The 21,407-nt window shown below is 39.3% G+C and overlaps 1 protein-coding gene across 2 annotated transcripts in view; it reads right to left on the reverse strand.

Moving 5' to 3' along the window:
- Window positions 1-1,096: 1,096 nt before the first annotated feature.
- LOC147114900 (zinc finger protein PLAG1-like) overlaps window positions 1,097-21,407 on the reverse strand; it is a 59,470-nt gene continuing 39,159 nt past the window's right edge. For both annotated transcript variants that reach the window (XM_085992971.1, XM_085992972.1), the window contains 3 exons: window positions 19,685-19,817; window positions 15,971-16,333; window positions 1,097-4,803 (listed from right to left, as the gene is read on the reverse strand). In XM_085992971.1, the coding sequence (XP_085849097.1) occupies window positions 3,540-4,803; window positions 15,971-16,212 (1,506 nt within the window). In that variant the 5' untranslated portion in view covers window positions 16,213-16,333; window positions 19,685-19,817 and the 3' untranslated portion in view covers window positions 1,097-3,539. The remainder of the gene's footprint in view (window positions 4,804-15,970; window positions 16,334-19,684; window positions 19,818-21,407) is intronic.

Below are 21,407 nucleotides of genomic sequence, written 5' to 3' on the forward strand. Positions count from 1 at the left end.
AAAAACTAAACTACAAATAACCCTACTGAAATGTGTTAACATTCCCCATTATAATCCTGTACTTCCTAATCACTGGCTGACAAAGGAGGTAAAATTCCTCATTGATAGTTAGCTTGGGTAGAGTGAGGTTTCTGACTGTACTCTAGTCACCTTTTTGGCAAAATTGACAGGAGGACTTTCATTCAAAGTGAGCAAGCAAGGGTTTATGCATTCAAACTAATGGGGACTGGCCAATATCTGTAATAGTCTCAAGAGTAGCAAGTGTGATTTACAGAATAGGGAAAAAATGATCCACATACTTAAGAGTTTCAAGCATTAAAAACCATTTTATATTTCTTGTAGTGGGGTAAAGATTTTTTTCTGGTTGATGAATACAGGTAGACTATCCTTTATCCGAAAACCTCGGGACCAGCCGTGTTTCGGTTTTCGGAAAATTTTGGATTTCGGAAGGTATTTTATAAGACTGGGAAATTTGTCGGGGGGGGGGGGCTCGTCGGGGGGTCGGGTCGGCGGGGGTCTCGGCGGGAGTCGGGGTCGGCGGAGGTCGTCGGCGGGGGTCGGGGTCGTGCGCCACTCTGGTCATGTCGTGCGCACGACTTATGCTGAACGAAAAAACCTTTGGTTTTTAGAGGGTTTCGGTTTTCGGAAGTTCGGATAAAAGGTAGTCTACCTGTAGTTAGGATCTATTGGGACAACAAGTGGTAGCTAACTGCTAAATTGTGGATAACTGCTAATCAGATTTACTGGGCAGGGAATCAGAATTTTGTGCATAAAGAACTAATACTACATAACTGAAGTAGTACAGTATTGCATTAACAATTTACTATTAGCAGTTATGAAGAATACAGAGATCACATAGATCTACTACTAAGTAACATGTAAATCAAAGCTAGACAGTTCCTTTGGCCTTCCCTACATTCCATCTTTTTGGGCTACAGGTTATTTTGGTTTAGCAATATTCCACCAAGCTAATATACTCAAGAAGCCCATGAGACAAAAGCACGACTAATTTATAAACACTCAGCAGGTCAGTCAGAATTTGTGGAGAGAACAGACAAGTTAACATTTCAGATGTCACTCTTCATCACTTCTGAAGGGTTACACCTGAAATGTTACCTTGTCTGTTCTCTCCACAGATGGCAACAGACCTATTGAGTGTTTCCAGTAATTTTTGTTTTTGCTTAATTTCCAACATTTTCAGTTTTTGCTTTGTATTCAATTAATTTAGCCCGTTTGAATTTCAATGTAAAGCCATTGTATCGCATTACAAGGTTGCTAATAGCTAACCAATAAAATAGATTGTAACACATCTTGTGTAACACATCTTGCTAGCTACTTCATTAGAATATAGTTTACTAAATTTAAAGCTCCTCTTGTCAAATGGTTCGCAGGGTTTGACCAGCTAACTAAATCATGATCACTTAAGACTGTACAAACTATTGTATGACTGCTGAATGTCTGCCACTGAAGTAATATGTTAAAATCTTGTCTAAACAAATTACAACACTCATTTGCTGTGTGTAGTACAAGAAGACAAGCAGCATTCATTACCCCAAAATATAGTTCACTCACTGGCAGGAATGAAATTGTAAGAAATATCCAAATTAAATTCAGATAGGCATGTTAGACCGTTTTTCTTAAGTACGAATATACCTCGGAGGTACATTTTTCAAAAGGAAACTAAGTACAATTGCTATCAGTTGCAAAATAGATCTTTGGGGTTTCAATTTTTTTAATATTTGAGGTTTAGTCTAGCAAAAGATAGCAACTTCATACAGTCTGCATTTATCAATGAAGCAATAAATTCAAGCACACTACAATAATGGAGGCATGAAAGTGAACATCAGTAATACGATGCAGAAAAGCAAAGATCAACTGAAACCTCTGAGGAAATCGATCCAAGGCAACTGAAACCTCTGGGGAATCGATCCAAAGCAACTGAAACCTCTGGGGAATCGATCCAAAGCAACTGAAACCTCTGGGGAATCGATCCAAAGCAACTGAAACCTCTGGGGAATCGATCCAAAGCAACTGAAACCTCTGGGGAATCGATCCAAAGCAACTGAAACCTCTGGGGAATCGATCCAAAGCAGTTGTCAACATTTCAAATTTGGAGTAGACCAATTCTGGAAGAATGATGGAGGAAATGGCTCTCTTATAATGGCAAATTGTTTTTCAAAGCAGCAAGTATCAAAAAGTAAAATACACTAAATAGCCTAAAATATTTAGCTAAATATATTGGCTAAATTATGTTATAATTATTAAAATTCAAAATAAATCAAGGAGAATTTGCATAATTTATTATAAGCGAATAAAGATTCTACGAAAACTTCATTTATTTACCATTAGTTTCTACAAGTTGATTCTCTGCCTCTCTTAAGGCTGTGCTTTATTTTGGAAATGTAGCTCTTTCACTTGTATTGCTTTAAAACAAAAATTAATTATAATTTGTGTTGAGGATATGTTCCAAATTTGTTAGCCAAAACCAGTAATCTAATGAAGATGAATTTGTACCATCTTAGAAGATGAATATGCATTATAAGCTACTTTTGTGGATTTTATTCAGATGTGTCTGATATTCAAAAGTTTTTTGTTAATATAATCCATAATCTTTATTAATGCTGCTCACTGAGAATTTAAAAGAAAACCAACACAATCACTTTTCAAGTTGGAAAGCAGAACTCGTGCAGGATTTGTATTGCCACACCATTGCAAAGGAATTAAAAACATAATTATCTCCAGAGTTTTTAAAGGAACTGTATTGAATTTGATGGCATGTTTAACCTTTACAAGTTTATCATCAATTAGTTTCAGTTTCAAGGTAATCTAATTTGTTCATTAATACTCAATTTTTTAGTCACAATTAAAAAAATAAAATAATTGTAGGTCCTTGGTGCACAGATATGCCCAAAGTTCAAAAGGTACTTGATGTTCAAACTTAAAAAAAAATGCAAATATGGACCACCATTCCATATAAGACCCCCAAAAATCTAAGAAATGGAACTCTGCAAAATCATTAAACAAAGCAGCAATAAAATTATTTTAAAAATTGAATCCAGGTTGCTTATAACTTAAAAAATATATATAAAGCACTGTGAATGTTGTAGTCACTCTGATAACTAAATCTGAAAGATTGCCTTTTAATGTCAGCACAGCCTCAAAATGAGAACTATAAAGAACCATTACGGTCCTGGAGTTGGGTGCAGTGCTACGGTGTATGATTCTTACTGTAAACCTTGACTTGTCAGCTTGAGTCTATTAGTGGTGGCTTAGGCTCAAATCTGCTTACTAACGTGTAATGAAACATTATAGATTAACTGCTCAATAGGATGTTCCCATCATGAACAAAAGTAAGACAGTCCGGTGCTGTCCATCTTTCCCTGGTTTGCTTGCCTCCTGTGGCTAGTCACAAAGCAGCACAGACATTAGAAGCCATTAAGGAGTCTACAGTCCAATTCCTTAACGTTCCATCTGGACAACTGGCATCACATAGGAAAATATTTGTAAAAGGAAGTGGGTAAGAAAGAAATTCTTACTGTCTACTGAAAAGCCTGATGAAAACGTGGTAGGGTCGTTGTGCTTAAGCTAGTTGTAAAGACTGTAGATAAGGGATGCAGAGCATTGAGACCAATACTGTTGCCAGTTTCATGTGAATCCTGGCACTGTGGTGGGAGAGGAATTGGGGATGCGTGAGGTTCCTCCTGTGTATAACACATTCCAGGATTGCCCAAAGAAACTGGTTGATTGTATGGAGGGCCATTTAGCGGCAAGAAACTTAACAACTGAGAAAAGTCCAAGGATGATGTATTCAAAGGTTCACTGAGGACTGTTGGACTTTTTGAAAGCAAAATATCCCCAGTTCCATCACCCAGAGACCCTGCCTGGGACTCTAAGCCTAGTTTTGATGAGGATGATTGAGTGTCATGGGCGGAGGGAAGCAAATCACTTTGTAAATCCAATAAGTAACTGTCTATCTCACTCTTTAATGGTTGTCCTTTTTCAGGCATTGCAATGGCATATGAGGTAGAACCAAGAAAATATTTTGACGAGAGTTCTTGAGGAGAGCGAATTGAAGACTCAATTTCTAGTGGGCAACCCATTCCTAAAGGTAATGGAGTAGAGACCATTTGGTTTGTTGACCCTAATGTTTGCATGGTCTGAATATGGGCACTGTAGATATTCATTTGCAAAGTATTTGTAAATGGCCTAGTTGTCAGTTCACTGGAAACCATTGACATCACTGGACTTAGCTCATCTTTTAATGACAATGATGGATTCGAGCTAAATAGATCCATAAAGTCTGGTGGTTCAGTTTTCACCTTTAGCAGCTCCTGTGAATGACTTTTCTTCATGTGGCGGGTTAAATGGTCCTTCCGACCAAATCTCTGAGCACAGTACTGACAAAGGAAGTCTTTCCTTCCAGTGTGTACTACCATATGTCTCCGTACATCCTTACGAGTATAGAAACAACGGTCACAGTGGTCACACTGGTGTTTTTTTTCCTTTGTGCCGCTTGATGACTTGCCAGCATGTGTCTTCAGGTGCTCCAGTAACACTCCTGTGCTTTCAAATGTTTGTAAGCACACTTTACAGGTAAGGTCACCACTAGTTGCAGCATGCAGAGCCAGATGACGCTTATAACCAAGCTTTGTATTGTAGTTTTTCCCACATTCCTCACACTTGAAGGCTTCCTTGTTTGGATCATGAGTCTGAAGATGGTTCTTTAGATGATCTTTACGATGGAACATTTTCTCACAGTAAGTACACTTGTGGGTCTTCTGAGGTGAATGGGTGGCCATATGCCTTGAATAAATACAAGTTGTTATTCATACTGGAAAACTCGTTTAAAGATCTGCACAAAAGTAGTGTACTGGGCCTCCTTGTTTGCACGTAGGCAATACACATTACAGTATACCCAAGAAATATAATTAAATTGATCTTTCAAAATAAAATCTGGATTATAAATGACTCTATAATTTTGTAACCTTGCTTCACAGTTTATAAATCTATAAGTGACATAGCTTCAACTTAAATTTAACAATGTATAAACTAAATTATAGATCAAAACATAACTGATATAAAAGTTATTTCAATACTAAAAATTAGAAAAAGTATAAACAAGGTTTTGGACAGCAAGATAATTTATGAATATTGAATTATATGTAGCAGCACATATAATTGTAGGCTTTGTGAGGATTATACTATGCACATGAAATATATCCCCAAGATGGACAGAAATGTCATGAAGTAAGTTTATATATTTCTTAAACTTAGTTTACTTTAATAAAATGTATGTATTCAATTACTTAACCAAAATTTGTTGATAGAAATAGTATTTCTGATAATTCTGACTATACCCAAAGCCAATCATTTCAAATTTAAGAGGAAATTATAAAACATGGACCATTAAAATATTATTAGTGCAGGGTAAAGAACTTTGGTTTATAAATGAGATAGAGAAATAGCTCAAAAATGTTTCTAAAAAGGCACCCCTACATTATTGAAGGAAACTGCTGAAACAATATTTAATGATCACATTGTGTGATTTGCATCTAAAATAACACCCTCAGAGAAAGACAGAAGTTGAATTAACAAATTCGCATTTGGAAAAAAAGATTCTTTTAAGAATGGACTATACATTTTGTTGGAGATAAAGGTAGTCACCAAATTAAGAAACTGAAAATGGAAGCATCTGTGCCATTAGGGAAGAAAATAATAAAAATGAAATGATCAAAAAATTGAAAGTGTGTGTATAATTTTTAATAGTTTCCCAGCAAAAAAAAAAATAGCTTTCAAGAACTTTTAAACCTTGCATCTTTAGATACCTTTCAAAAAGAATTTCTGGTGTTGTGATTCACATTGGCAATATTTATCAAAGCAATCACAATATGGACAAAGAAATTGGTTTTATCATCAGTATTTTATGTACTAATTACAAAACAGATAGTTTTACTTTCCGGTAAGTGTAATGATGCATTAAATTAATTGTTACAGCTGTGGTTTCAGTGCTCAGAAAAAAATGCTCGCAAGTTTTAGACTAAAATACTGAAATGTTGAATCTTCAGAGTGTTGGACATCCTGGAGAGATGCAGTCAAACTTCTCAGTAGGTAAAGGATGTCTTATTTAAGGGAAGTGGTTCTGAGGTAAACAATTGCAAACTGTTTACGTAGATGGTCTGTTTTCAAAGGATTTGGGAAATAGATGCATCATTTTGACATTTTCCTTTAATGTAATCAAAATATTTTATGGTGTATAAAGGAGCATGGTTTTCAACAATAAAAACAGAAAATGCTGGAAATACTCAGCAGGTCAGACAGCATCTGTGGAGAGAGAAACAGAGTTAACGTTTCAGGTCGATGACCCTTCGTCAGAACTGGAAAATGTTGGAGATGGAACAGGTTTTTAAGCAAGTGTAGGAGCAGGGGGGAGGGGAGGAAAGAACAAAAGGGAAGGTCTGTGATAGGATGGAAGGCAGGAGAGATTAAGAGACAAAAGGGATGATGGTGCAGGCAAAAGGAGATGGTAATGGGACAAGTTAAGAAACAAAAGATGACTCTAGATGAAGTGTAAATGGCAGAATGATTGACAGCTGCCATGTGAAAGAGAGAGAAAAACAAGATGGGGCAGAGGTTATGGTCTGAAATTGTTGAAGTCTATGTTGAGTCCAGAAGGCTGTAAAGTGCCTAATTGAAAGATGAGGTGCTGTTCCTCGAGCTTAAGTTGAGCTTCATTGGAACAGTGCAAGAGACCGAGGACCAAGAGGTCAGAGTGGGAGTGGAGTGGAGAATTAAAAGTGACAGGCAACCAGAAGCTCGGGGTCACCCTTATGGACTGAACGGAGGTGTTCCGCAAAGCGGTCACCCAATCTGCGTTTGGTCTCCCCAATGTAGAGGAGACCACATCGTGAGCAGCGAATACAGTATACTAGATTGCAAGAAGTACAAGTAAATCGCTGTTTCATCTGGAAGGAGTGTTTGGGGCCCTGGACAGTGGGAAGGGAGGAGGTAAAAGGGCATGTGTTGCATCTCCTGCGCTTCTACGTGAAGGTGCCAGGGGAAGGGGTGTTGGGGGTGACAGAGGAGTGGACCAGGGTGTCGTGGAGGGAGCAGTCCCTTTGGAATGCTGAAAGGGGAGGCGAGGAGAAGATATGTTTGGTGGTGGGATCACGCTGGAGGTGGCGGAAATGGTGGAGGATGATCCGTTGCATGTGGAGGCTGGTGGGGTGAAAGGTGAGGACAAGGGGAACCCTATCGTGGTTCCAGGAGGGAGGGGAAGGGGTAAGAGCAGAGGTGCAGGAAATAGAACGGACACGGTCAAGGGCCATGTCAACCACAGTAGAGGGGAATCCTCGGTTGAGAAAAAGGAAGACATGTCGGAAGCACTGGTATCATCAGAGCAAATGTGGCGGAGACGGAGAAACTGGGAGAATGGAATAGATTCCTTACCAGGAAGTGGGGTGGGAGGAAGTGTAGTCCAGGTAGCTGTGGGAGTCAATGGGCTTATAGTGAATGTTTGTCAATAGCCTATCCCCAGAGATGGAGACAGAGAAGTCGGGGAAGGGAAGAGTCAGAGATGGACCATGTGAAGGTGAGGGAAAGGTGGAAATTGGAAGCTGGTTTTCAACAGTTTGTCAGTGTGCTTGAAAGATACAGAAGCCAGTAAAGTCACTCTCTGTATACAGTTAAAGGCCAATCACCTTTACTGTGCATCAATAAAGTCTGCTCCGTATACTCCACTACGATGTCTCGTGCTTACTCGAAATTTGTTGTTGTGAACCAGGGGAGAAAGGAGGTTGCTTAATATTTGGTGCCGTGAACTCGTCCAACGAATACGTGGATGGCGAGTATGAATTAATATCGATAGTGGGTATAACTAGCTCCTTGGAATTGCGATCTAGGGAATAGATTGGAATCAGATGATTTCTCGACCAAGTTGGTCCCTTTGAACATTTCTGACTGGATTAAAAGTAAGGGGGACCATACAATTTTTCCAAGGAAATTTTAAACAGGTGCCGGGATGAGATTGAGCAGGCACTGGAGAATATGAAAAAGTTTTGAAAAAGGGTTAGACCCGAAACGTCGACTCTAATTTCTCTCCACGGATGTTGCCTGGCCTGCTGAGTTTTTCCAGCATTTTCTGTTATACTGGAGAATATGTGCCTGCCGAAACAAAATGACAGTAGACAAAAAAAATTCCTGTTTCAGCAGAAACAAAATGAAATGAGACAGAACATACCTATTGCAAGAGCTTTGTCTGGGAATAGGCACTTTGTGGAGAAAGCATGCTCAGACACAGGCTGAAAATAGGGTCTTGAAGACAGAAAGAGAAACTTAGAGGAGTTTGATGCAGTCAGGGTCCACGCTGTACATGCTACTAATTCCTTCCTGGCTAGTCACGATGCTGTGGTGCCAATGCGTGATGAGAGGGAGGAATTGGAAGATAAAGTACACAGCTTGGAAATTGAGGTGGACAGACTAGTTAGAAAAGGCGCTGGAAAAAGTGTGCCTACAGAAACACAAACAAATACAGAAACTGGAACAGAAGCAGAAACAAAAAGACAGCGGCCTTGGGCTAATGAAAGAACAGTCCGAGGTGTTGCTCATTAATTCGGTGAAGGAAGCCGTGGATGTGAAACTGATACAGAAACAGTTAGAGATGAAAGGAATGGGAGAAGCTTGCTCAGAAGCACTTAAAGTTTCTGTAGGAATGGGCTGTCTCAGAACTGATGAGATGTTCAGTGAAAAGATAAAATGTGAGGGTTATAAGTATGGTCTAAAGGAATGTGGAATGGAAGTTGGAACGTTGAGAAAGGCAGGTATATAGCAGTTCCGAAGGGTGAACTGAGAAAAGGATTAGGACTCTCGACTGAATATTCAGTGTTCCCGTCACCCTTTAATCGATGTTGTTACACCCCCTCCCACATACCAGAGAAAAGTGTTAAGAACTGTGCAGGAGGCAACAGGCTTGGGTGAGGATATGGACTGTGAGCTGAAATCAGTACAGAATGGAATTCAGTAGAAAACATCAGAAATTAAAAATTGGTTTAAGGGAAAAAGGATAAATAGTTGTGATGGAATACAGAAGAAAAGGGGAGCTGATGTCTCTTTTCTACAGAAGTTTCTTGTTTTCAGTGTGAATGTTAATGTCTTTTTACAAAGCATGTGTGAATGTTACTGTGGCTCCTCCCTCTTTTTCAAGCTGGAATGTGTGTTGAGTTTAAGATATTGGTCTGAATTAAATCTGAGTTAATGAGGTTAACTTAACTGTTCAATTATGAAAACCAGATTTTTATTGTGGCCACGGTGAAATTCTGATTGTTGTAAATTGTGTGAACGCCTCTAGTTCCGGACATGAGGCAAATCACATCAATAATTGCTTTTTTAACATTTCTGACCAATGCTTTGAGGTGACTGTTATTCATCTTAATGGTACTGGAATGTGTGACCCAGGGGAAAAAGGGGCAATGCTCTGTGTATGATAATTAAGTCTGATGTTTTTACTTGCTGAATTGAATTGATCAGAATCTTTGCAAGTTTTAAAGGTACAAAGACTTTGCAAAAGTAATAGTTTTTTTTATTGGGCAATAGTTTTTAAAATTTACTTGAAAGCTGTGACACAAGCTGACGTTGACTGATGATGTCTGGGTTTGTCTTTTGAAATGAAAAGAAGTCAACTCTCTTCACAAGCAGCCATTTGTTTTTTTGTTACTTTCTGGTGTCAGACTAACTCGGTTTTAATTCACTAAGCAACAACTTTTGCATTACTGACTAAACATTTTGGACATTTTTAAATTTTAAGCTTTTTAAAATTTGAGTAGATGTTTCCCCACACGGACAGAAGGGAATCAGAAATTGACAAATGACAAATTAACCCATTGGGCTCGCAGGAAAGCCACAATGGATTTTCTGTTTTTTCTTTTAAGCAGAGGGCCGTACGAGTGATGGTGCAAGAGTGGTTCATTGATATAAAATGACTTCAAGGTGTTAGAGCTTGAACTTTGCTGGAAAAGTGCAGTGGGAGCTCCAGTACTGTTCAGAATTTAAGCTCTTATCTACAGACACCGATGGATTTTGAATATTGCAGTGTGGTGACAAAATTGGACGTAAGACTTTAGCCTATTGGGATCGTTTGGTATCTTCCAAGACACATTGCTCGGGTGAGGGGGAAAGAAGATAAAACATCTCAATGCAATTACAACTGTTTTTGTTTTTTTTGTAAACCATGAAGCCTGGACATAATTTGTTTGTGAAATTAAAACTGATTAGATAAATTGATATGTTGCTGTTGAAGCACTTGGGAAGGGAAATTTATCTGAAATCTAAAGAATCATCAAATTTTATTTTTGAAAAGGTCCAGGGGGCGATTTTGCCAGCCCTGCGGAGGTGGGTTTGGAGGCGGGACTGCCGGGAAAATGGTAGAAACTGGGAGTGGGTAACCATCCCGCCCCCAACCTGCCTCTGTGCCATCTTCCCAGGAGGCGGGTACCCGACCCGCGCTGGGTCCCGTCTCCTGGAGGCTGGAAGGGGATTACAGCCACTTAACTGCCTGTTAACAGGTAGTTAAGAGGATTATCCCCATTTTTCCAACAGAGCTGCGGGCTTCCTGATGTCGGGAAACCCCGCCAGGGTCTGCGGGGGTGAGATGGGTCCAAAAGTGCGCTGTGGAGGTGAGTGATTGGTGCAAGTGTGGTGAGTGAAAAGTGTTAAAAAAAAAGTTTACTTACCTTTTGTTTCTTCCTGCAGGCTTCAATCGTTGGGGATCCGGCATCTCCACGTCGGAGATGACAGAATGGCTGCTGCATTCTCCGATGCAACAGTCATCTGCTTTCTGCTCAGGAAATAGGTTTGGTGAGCCTTGAGTACAAGAACTCACCAAACAACAGAGAATGTCAGTGTTTGACAGCTTCTCAAAGCTGTCAAATGATGACAATTACATCTGTCAAACATTTTTGACAGATGAAACGTCATACGCTGAAGTTCTCAGTCAACGGCTTTCCCTTAATTGGCCTGCTAAGCCCACCCGGCGGGCTTAACAAGGTCTATCGAGGGAAAATAGCGTGGGTTGGCCAGACGTTGATGGAGGTAGGACTGAAACCCGACAAGCAGCAGTCCCGCCTCCAATGCGCCCCCATTGGCAAAATCACCCCCCCTAGTCTACGTGGTTCTGTCCAAACTGTGTGTTAAGGAAGAGGTTTTTTGGGGGAGACTTGTGTAAAAAGGTAACTAACATCTCATCTTGCAGACTGAATTGCTCCCTGGAATATTTTGAGGAATGAAAGTCCAATAAGAGTTTAAGTAGAATGAACAAAAATGTGATTATAACTTGGATTGATTTGGGAACTGTGTTAAATGGTAATGATCATATCGTATTGGATGGTAAAGTTTCTCCAGGACTCATGAATAAGATGAAATGGTAATATAATGGGAATTTTCCTAAAATCATTTTCCTGGGTGATTACGGGTGAATTTCAGGAATTCAAACAGAGTTAGGAAAAGATGTGCGAATGCATCCCTGAGTAACGTGATACCTGAAAAGATTTCAATTTGGTATCAAGGTATATTCTACTGAAAGTCAAGAAAGTGTAGATGAGAATCATTAGTTGAAAGGTTTCTCGGAGATGTTTGTGCCTTTGCCTATACTGAACAATGAGAAAATGTATTTGATAGCCTGGCCACTACCCTAGTCAGTGGGACCATGCAGGGAGAGATGAGAAAAGACCTCCAATCTTAATTTAAAAAGCCCAGGAATGACTTGTATCTGATGTCAATTGTGGTACAATATTGTGTGTGCAAATGTGATATGTTGTGCATGAAGCAACGAGCACGTGGAAATGTATGGTGACGATGCACTGAAGAACGGGTCTCAGATATGCTCAGTTATTTGACAACAGCACGACATGAAATGGTTAATGTGGCTCAGGAGTGAGAGACCACCTTTAATCAAGACATGTATACTCCATGGCGGAACGGACCTTTTAATGAAACAATATAGAGTTAAACGCACTGGTACTTAGCAGAAGAACTAAAATTAAAGTAAAGAGGGACACAGGATTTGGATTTCTAAATTTCAGGGCTGAATTCCTTCGAATTAACAATGAAATTGGAATAACTGAAAGCTAATGGTACAAGGAGAGTTGGAGAATCTATTAAAGCCATGAGTACTTGATCATATGGTATACTGTAATGTTCTGTACAATGTTTTATGATATTCTGTGTGTGTATCATGATGTGTACTATTACCCAAGTTAAACTTTGACAAGAGTTCTATAGTTTAAAACCCCAACATTAACTGACCGATAGTATTTATATGACGTAATGCTTACATTAAAAAAGGAAATCATGAATCATGGGTGAAAGTTTAAAACACAATTCAGCACCTATGGAATAGAGTTATACTGTATCAGCAGTCTACCTCATTATATGAGCATGCATTAGAACAAGAAATAAAAAATGGTGATATGTTAGACATCTTGGGGAGTTAAGGGTCAACAGTTGAACATCTTTGCATCTTAAAGCAACAGGCTTTCCAAGATATAATCAGGATGACTTTGAAGTGTCGTGAGGAGAAAGTATGGCTTGTTTTCTGATCTGTAAAGTGCTTGTGTAAGAGAATGAGTGTTAGTACAGGTTATTAATCCCTTATCCGAAACCCTTGGGGCCAGATGTGTTTCGGAATTTTTCGGATTTCAGAACGGTAGGGGTATCTGCAGCTCTTTTTGACATTTTCACAGTGAAATTAAACTCAAAATCACAAAATAACAAAAAATGAGAGAGCAGCAGACGCATGTGTGACTGGTAGCAGCGCTGAGACACAACTGATGCCTCACACCTGCGTGGGTCAAGCATCGGCTGCGTCGGGTCATGTTTGGCGCCACTCGGGTCATGTCGTGCACACGAGTGACGCTCCACGAAAAAACTTTCGGTTTTCAGAGCTTTTCGAATTTTGGAATTGCGGATAAGGGATTGTGGACCTGTAATGACATTACCCATGAGTGGTTTAGTTTTAGGGTAATAAACAGGGGCAGTGAGTCCTTTTGCTAAAGATAACAATAGGTAAAGGAAGTCTCGTTTAAAGGAAGTGGTTCTGAGGTAAACAATTGCAAACTGTTTACATAGATGGTCTGTTTTCAAAGGATTTGGGAAATAGATACATCATTTTGCCATTTTCCTTTGATGTAATCAAAATATGGTGTATAAAGGAGCATGGTTTTCAAGAGTTTGTCATAGTGTGCTCGAAAGATACAAAACCCAGTAAAGTTACTCTCTGTATACAGTTAAAGGCCAATCACCTTTTAATGTGCATCAATAAAGTCTGTTCCATATATTCCACTACGAAATCTTGTGCTTAGTCGAAATGTGTTGTTGTGAACCAGAGGAGAAAAGTTATTTAACACAGTATTGCTAAAATGTTAGCAGAATGTTTTGAAAACAAACACCCTTAGATTTGATTGTTTGGATTCAGAAGGGCAGATAGATATTTTTCAAATAATAAGGAATCTTCTAAAGATATTTAAACATTGTGAAACATTTGGCATGTTAACAATCATGTTTTCTTTAAATATTGAGAAAGCCGTTGAAAATGATACAAAGCATCTATGGGGAAATTTTGATTAGTTTATAAAAATGGATAAATGGAACAAAACATTATAGCCTTCAAATTCCTGTTAGTGAACATTATCATAAGAATGCTTAATGCATTTATACTAAATTCCTCTCACCAGTATCAAATGGTGGCATTAACCTGTTTTGAGTTATCACCCCATGTTAAAATAGCAGAGAGGAATTTGTTACAAAAGTATTAAGCATCTATATGATTAACACATATATAAAATTAGGATTTTATATTGAAAATTGATCAACTTGTAAGCTATTGTGGATATAAATTAATAGCCTTAAGCTGAATAGAAAAATTTATAGAATCATAGACATTAATGGCACAGGAGGAGGATATTCAGCTCATCATGTCTGTGCTGGCTGAAAAGTGCTATCCAGCCTAATCCCACTTTCCAGCTCTTGTAGGTAACGGCACTTCAAGTGCATATCCAAGTACTTCTTAAATGTGGCAAGTGTTTCTGCCTCTACCACCCTTTCAGGCAATGAGTTCCGACTCCCACTGCCTTCTGGGCGAAACAATTTCTCCTCAATTCCATTCTAATCCTGCTACCAATTACTTTAAATCTATGCCCCCTGGTTATTGACCTCTCTGCTGAGGGAAATAGGTCCTTCCTATCCACTCTATCTAGGCCCCTTATAATTTTATACACCTCAATTAAATCTCCCCTCAGCCTCCTCTGTTCACTATGATTTTCTACACAAATTTCAATATTTTCTAATCTCAATGTGGGTAAATACAAATGGCTCTTTCCTGTTTATGATATCTGTCAAGCATTTACATGACCAACAGTTCTAAACACTAAGAAATTACTGATGTGTTTATTTTACTCTCGGAGCAAACAGAATATTTAAAAGATAGCTAAAGAATACTGTTAAAATTTAACTGAAGTAATAGATTAGAGTTAGTGTAAAATTCAATCACAGAGTGTATTGCTTTTTTATCAGCTGTAAATGCTACAAAATTTTACACTTGCACAATTAGGGTTGTTACATGGGTTGGTGTTGAAAGTGTGGTGTCACAGTGTTGAAGGGTGTGTGGGAGTGTGCATGCGCACATGACTACATGCAAATTAGAACAGATTCATTAGTCATACCATTCCTATCCTTTCAAATACTATTTTTTGGATACACTCAAAAATGCATATGTTTTGAAAAGCATTGAAAAAGTAAGAAACATGGGTAAAATAACAAGATACAAATGCTGAAATCATTCAATGAAAATCTTGGGGTAGAGTTTCTGCTTTAGGCACAATTGGTGATCCGGGCGCAAATTGTGCTAGTTTGGCGAAGTTTCTTTCCTCAAGTTGCCGCTCAAGCTCATTAGCATATCACCAAATGTAAAATCTTCCATGAACCAGCGCAATCGGGCATTTTAGAACTTAAAAAAAATTCTGATATATTTAAGAGTGGTAACTTGGTGCAGTTTGAATAATACAGCTGAAAATAGGTTTCTCTCAAAAAAAATGAGCATTTTAATCAGTGTCTAGTCCACCACCTGTGAGTAACACTATTTTAAATAATTGAAAATGACAAAAAAAGAAACATTTACTAGTTATATTGGTGTACAGTAGTCAGTTTTTGTAAATAACAATTATATTCAAAAGCTTTTGAAACATGCCTTAGTGTCCTTGCGCCTAAAAAAACTTAATTTCTTTTTAGAGTCTCCTCGAAGGCCTCCAAATGGGCGCAATTAGCAGAAACTCGCAATGGTGATTAATTCAATTGGGGAGCATGAGCGGCTTCTAGCAAGATTTTTTAAATAAAACTAGCGTGAAAAATCGCGGAAACTCGATTTGTGTTGGTTTAGCTGATTTTGAGTGAATTGCACCAAAAAATCCAGCAAAATCTTAGTGGTTTGAATATATTCACTAATAAATTCAATTACAATGGTTTTGTTTTCTTTTGCAGAACCTCTACACATTTTATACATCTAAAACACAATAAAAACAGCAATTAGAAAAATAACAGTACCTTAGAGTCATTCAAAATCTGACAGCAACTTTTAATCAAATGTCCCATTGTTTCTTGTATCAAAGTGTGCCCCTAAATCCATAAGTGGAACCAATGCACCAGTTTCAGCCTGAATATTTGGTCATCACCACTTTGATGAACTTTGTCAAAAATGTATTTCTTTCCTCAATCCAATTTGCTGCAGACTCCTTCAATGTCTGCTGTGAAATGATAATTTAGGTGCATTAGTTGCAGGCAATTGTTTAGTTTAGAATGAGCCCAAATCTGAAATTTAGAATTGCTGTAAATTATCAAGGATGCTGAATTAACAAAACATTAGAGGCAAATATCCCCAATGTAGCTGTAAAATAGAAATACTTTCTATTCTGTATAGGGTTTTCCATACCTCAGTAGTTTATATTTAGACACAAACGCCTTGGTACAGTCCTCGTGTGAACACTTGTAGGGTCTTTCTCCGGTGTGTGAATATGAATGCACTTTCAATTTCTCAACACTAGTGAAGATCTTTCCACACAACTGACAAGGAAAGGATTTTCTGGATTTGGTTTCACTACGTTTACGTTTTCCTGCTAGAGCCTTCCGAGTATCCTTTACTTCTAAAAGATCACCAGGGATGACAGTGGCCATCGCAGTCTACAGTAGGCCTAATCTCTGGACACTTGGGTTTTGCCCAGTTGTACTGATATAAATTGACTTCTGTTTCTTCTTTCTGATGTTTCATGTATTCAACACATTTGGCATTTAGAACCTATAAACAATAAAAGTTGTTGAAAGTTTCATAATTCATTTCAGGCAAGATAATGGTGTGACTGAGCTTAAGAGCATTCCTTACTACAACAATACTATCTCTATATTACTAACTCGGCCCTAATTCTCAGAGCTAAGGCACCACATCTGGAACTGTTTTCTAATTATAGACTCATAGCTTATTGTAGAATTAACTAAAATTAGTAGAACATAATGCACTTATAATTGTTTATGGGTAGTCTTTGAAAGGAGACCTAATCCTCTTTCTCCTGTGCACTTTTGTCTCCAGATATGAAGGTCCGATTATCAAAATCCACGACAAGACCTTGGACAACGTGGACCACTTTCCATACCTCAGGAGCCTACTGTCAACAAGGGCAGACGTCGATGACGAAGTCCAACACCACCTTCAGTGTGCCAATGCAGCCTTCGGTCGCCTGAGGAAGAGAGTGTTTGAAGACCAGGACCTCAAACCCAGCACCAAGCTCATGGTCTACAGAGCAGTAGTGATACCAGCCCTGCTGTATGCCTCAGAGACATGGACCATTTACAGCAGGCACCTCAAAGCACTGGAGAGGTACCACCAACGCTGCCGCTGCAAGATCCTGTAAATCCATTGGCAGGATGGGCGCACCAACGTCAGTGTTCTCGCTCAGGCCAACATCCCCAGCATCGAAGCTTTGACCACACCTGACCAGCTCCGATGGACGGGGCACATCGTCCGCATGCCCGATAGGGGACTCCCAAAACAAGCGCTCTACTCGGAGCTCCGGCACGGCAAGAGAGCCCCAGGTGGGCAGAGGAAATGCTTCAAGGACACCCTCAAAGCCTCCTTGAAAAAGTGCAACATCCCCACCGACACCTGGGAATCCCTGGCCCAAGACTGCACAAAATGGAGGAGAAGCATCCGGGAAGGCGCCGAACACCTTGAGTCTCTTTGCCGGGAGCAAGCGTCAACCCAAGCACCCCACCCACCCACCCGCCCCTTCAACCACCGTCTGCCCCACCCGTGACAGAGACTGTAGGGCCCGCATTGGATTCATCAGTTACCTGAGAACTCATTTTTAGTGTGGAAGCAAGTCGTCCTCGGTTCCGAGGGACTGCCTAAGAGAAGAGATCTTAATATGCTGCAGCATCTTGCTCCAATATCAACAGCATTTGTACATAATCAGTGTATCATTTAAACCATGGATGTTTATAGCACAGAAGGAGGCCATTCGATCTATTGTGCCTCTGCAAGAGCAATCCAAAACTAATCCCACTGCCCCGCTTTATATCTTCCTCTGCTTCAAAATATTTATTGAAAGTTCCATTAAAAGATGCAATGGTCTCTGCCTCACTTTCTGTGGCAAAGCATCCATTCTCTAAAAACCCTCTGCATACTTTTCCAAACCGCTCTCCTCACTCTGACCGATTTAAATTGATGACCCTCATCACTAACTCCCCAATCTGAAGATTTGTCTTTCTCTATTCACTCTACCATAGTGCATAAACCCTTCATAGATTTAAAAACCTCTATTAAATCTGTTAGCCTTCTCCGTAAATAGTCCCAGTATCTCAAGTCTCTCCTCATAACTATAGTTCTCATCCCAGATATCATCCTAGTGAATCTACAATGTATGCTCTCTATGGCTTTAATGTCCTTTTTATAATGGGACATTCAAAGCTGCACACAATACTCTTAACTGTTGCCTAATCAAAGTTTAGTGAACGGCAATAGATTGGGAGAAGGGGAAGTGCAACGAGACCTGGGTGTCCTTGTGCACCAGTCGCTGAAGGTAAGCATGCAGGTGCAGCAGGCGGTTAAGAAGGCAAATGGTATGTTGGCCTTTATAGCGAGAGGGTTTGAGTACAGGAACAAGGATGTCTTGCTGCAGTTGTACAGGGCCTTGGTGAGACCACACCTTGAGTATTGTGTGCAGTTTTGGTCACCTTATCTGAGGAAGGATGTTCTTGCCATGGAGGGAGTGCAGCGAAGATTCACCAGACTGATAACTGGGATGGCAGGAATGACGTACGAGGAGAGATTGGGTTGATTGGGCTTATACTCGCTGGAGTTTAGAAGAATGAGAGGGGATCTCATTGAAACTTATAAAATTCTAACAGGACTAGACAGACTAGATGCAGGAAGGATGTTCCCGATGGCGGGGGAGTCCAGAACCAGGGGTCACAGTCTAAAGATAAGGGGTAAGCCATTTAGGACAGAGATGAGGAGGAATTTCTTCACCCAGAGAGTGGTGAACCTGTGGAATTCGCTACCACAGAAGGCAGTTGAGGCCAATTCATTAAATATATTCAAGAAGGAGTTAGATATATTTCTTAAGGCTAAAGGAGGGATCAAGGGATATGGGGAGAAAGCAGGGACAGGGTTACTGAGTTTGGATGATCAGCCATGATTTCATTGAATGGCGGAACAGGTTCGAGGGGCCGAATGGCCTACTCCTGCTCCTATCTTCTATGTTTCTATGTTTTGCATAAATTCATTATTACTTCCTTGTTCTTGTACTCTATGATCTTATTTATAAAACTCAAAATTCTATGGCCTTTTTGTAGCTTTATCTACTTGCATTTTCAGGCAATTATGTATTTGAACTCTTGATCATCTGTTCACTCTATTTAGCCACACCCTTCAATGTCATTGTTTAATTGTATATTCTATTCCTCATTTTTTCTCCTAGAATGTCGTACCTCATATGTATCCTCATTAAATTGCATCTTCCACCTGTCTGCCCATTCTGCTAACTGAAGGCTTTTACAGTCCCCTTCACTATTTGCCAAGCCTCCTACTTTTGTGTCATCAGAAAATTGAGATTGTGTTTCTTACACCCAAGTCCAAATCGTCTACATGTAAATGCCAACCCTATTACTGTTTATATTTGTTCACTCCATGTACTAGATTCCCTTAAAGGTTTTTCTTTAAGATTATTTATGAAAGGTTAACCATGTACAAGGAAAATTATTTTATTTGAAACACTGTCACTTTTGGTGTGGGTGGTAAACTGGCAGTTGTGGATGAACCGCACAGTATATGCCTTGCCCAATTTTCTTTCTCTCCGATTTCAATGGAACTGAAAAATTGGGTGGGGTGTATAACATGTAACCAATATGTCAGTTTACTGAAAGTGAAAATCGGCTGTACTGTTTTCAAACACATTCCAAGAATGATTGAGTTTTCAATATAATGTTACCCAAAAACTGGAGTAATATTCACAAAGATTCCCCATTATTAACAGAGGTTGGCTAAATTACAATTAACTATATGGACATGCAAATGAAGTCAAAAATGTAACAAAAGATAATGCGAGTTTGCTTTTTCTGTAATTAGATTACGGGGCGGGGGAGAGAAGTTTACCTGCTCAAACGTTTTTCTTCCGAGTTCTACTCATTGTGAAAATATCACTTTCCACAGTAGGACTCAGGTTCAGGCTCATTAAGTTTGTGCAGTCACTCTTTGCCCCAGTTTCTGCAAATCACGAATCTAGAACCTAGGGGCAAAAATCAGAAATTGGTGTCACAAGTGCACAAACCAAGTATTCTTGAAATTTACCTATACTAAAGAAAATAAATAAAATTTGGATAATTTTAGAATAGGACTGGGGAGAAAAAGTTTTTGCAGGTTAGTTTCTTTGGCTCTTACAAGTCAGGAAAAAAATGAACCAAGTGGCAATGAAGAGCACTGTAGAATTTTGAAAACTACATAAAAAATAACACTGCTAATTAGAAAGCAAGAACTTGAATGTAAAATAGGACCTCATCACGTTTCTCAAAAACCCAAAGTGATTTACATAGAATGTATTATATTGTGCAATTACTGTTGTTGGTAAATTAGGGCTTTATATTGGCTTTTGTGATATGTTAAACAAGATTTTCTAAAATAATCTACTGTTTGAAAATGTGTAATTTAAAAATGATGCAGTATTTTTAAAGTTACTGGTGTGGTAATTCTTTATTCAAAAGCAGATATAGCAACAACTTGCATTTATATAGCATCTTTAACATAGTAAAAACATCCTAAGGTGCTTCACAGGAGCGTTAGCAGACAGAATTTGACATTAGCATCATAACAAGTCTTTACCTAGAATCATAGAATGATACAGCACAGAAGGCTGCAATTCCGCCCATCGTGTCTGTGGTAGAGCTATCCAATGAATCCCATTCCCCTACTCTTTCCCCTCATTTTTTTTCATTCAAGTATTTATCCAATTCTCTTTTGAATATTATGACGGAATCTGTTTCCACCACCCTTTCAGGCAGTGCATTCCAGATCACAACAACTCGATGTGTAAAAAAAAAAGTTTCCTCATGTCGTCTCTGGTTCTTTTGCCACTCACCTTAAATCCGTGTCCTCCGATTACCGACCCTTCTACCACTGGAAACAGTTTCTCCTTATTTACTCTATCAAAATCATTCATGATTTTGAACACCTCTGCCAAGTCTCTCTTAAACTTCTCTGCTCCAAGGAGAACAACCCCAGCTCTCCAGATAACTGAAGTCCCTCATCCCTGGTACCATTCTAGTAAATCTCTTCTGTACCCTCTCCAAGGCCTTGGCATCTTTCCTAAAGTGCAGTGTCCATAGTTGAACACAATACTTCAGCTGAGGCCTAACCAGTGTTTTATAAAGGTTTAGCATAAGTTCTTGGCTTTTGTAGTCTATTCCTCTATTAATAATGCCAAGGATCCCATCTGCTTATTTAACAGCCTTCTCAACTTGTCCTGCCACCTTCAATGATTTGTGTACATACACCCCCAGGTCTCGCTCTTCCTGCAACCCCTTTAAAATTGTACCGTTTAGTTCATATTGCAGGCCTCTCCTCATTCTTCCTACCAAAATGTATCACTTCACACTTGTAAGAGCTTACAGGAGTAGGCCATATGGTCCCTCTAGCCTGCTCCGCCATTCAATAAGATCATGTGGATTTTCTACATCAACTCCACTTTCCTGCCCTATCCTCATAGCCATTGATTCCCTTAGTGCCCAAAAATCTATCGATCTCAGTCTTGAATATACTCAATGACTAAGCATCCACCGCCCTCTGGGGTAGAGGGTTCTTGCATTAAATTTCATCTGCCATG

The sequence above is a fragment of the Somniosus microcephalus genome, chromosome 7 (assembly GCF_052327205.1).
Source record: "Somniosus microcephalus isolate GS21.2 chromosome 7, FLI_Smic_1.0, whole genome shotgun sequence".
Classification (NCBI taxonomy): Eukaryota; Metazoa; Chordata; class Chondrichthyes; order Squaliformes; family Somniosidae; genus Somniosus; species Somniosus microcephalus.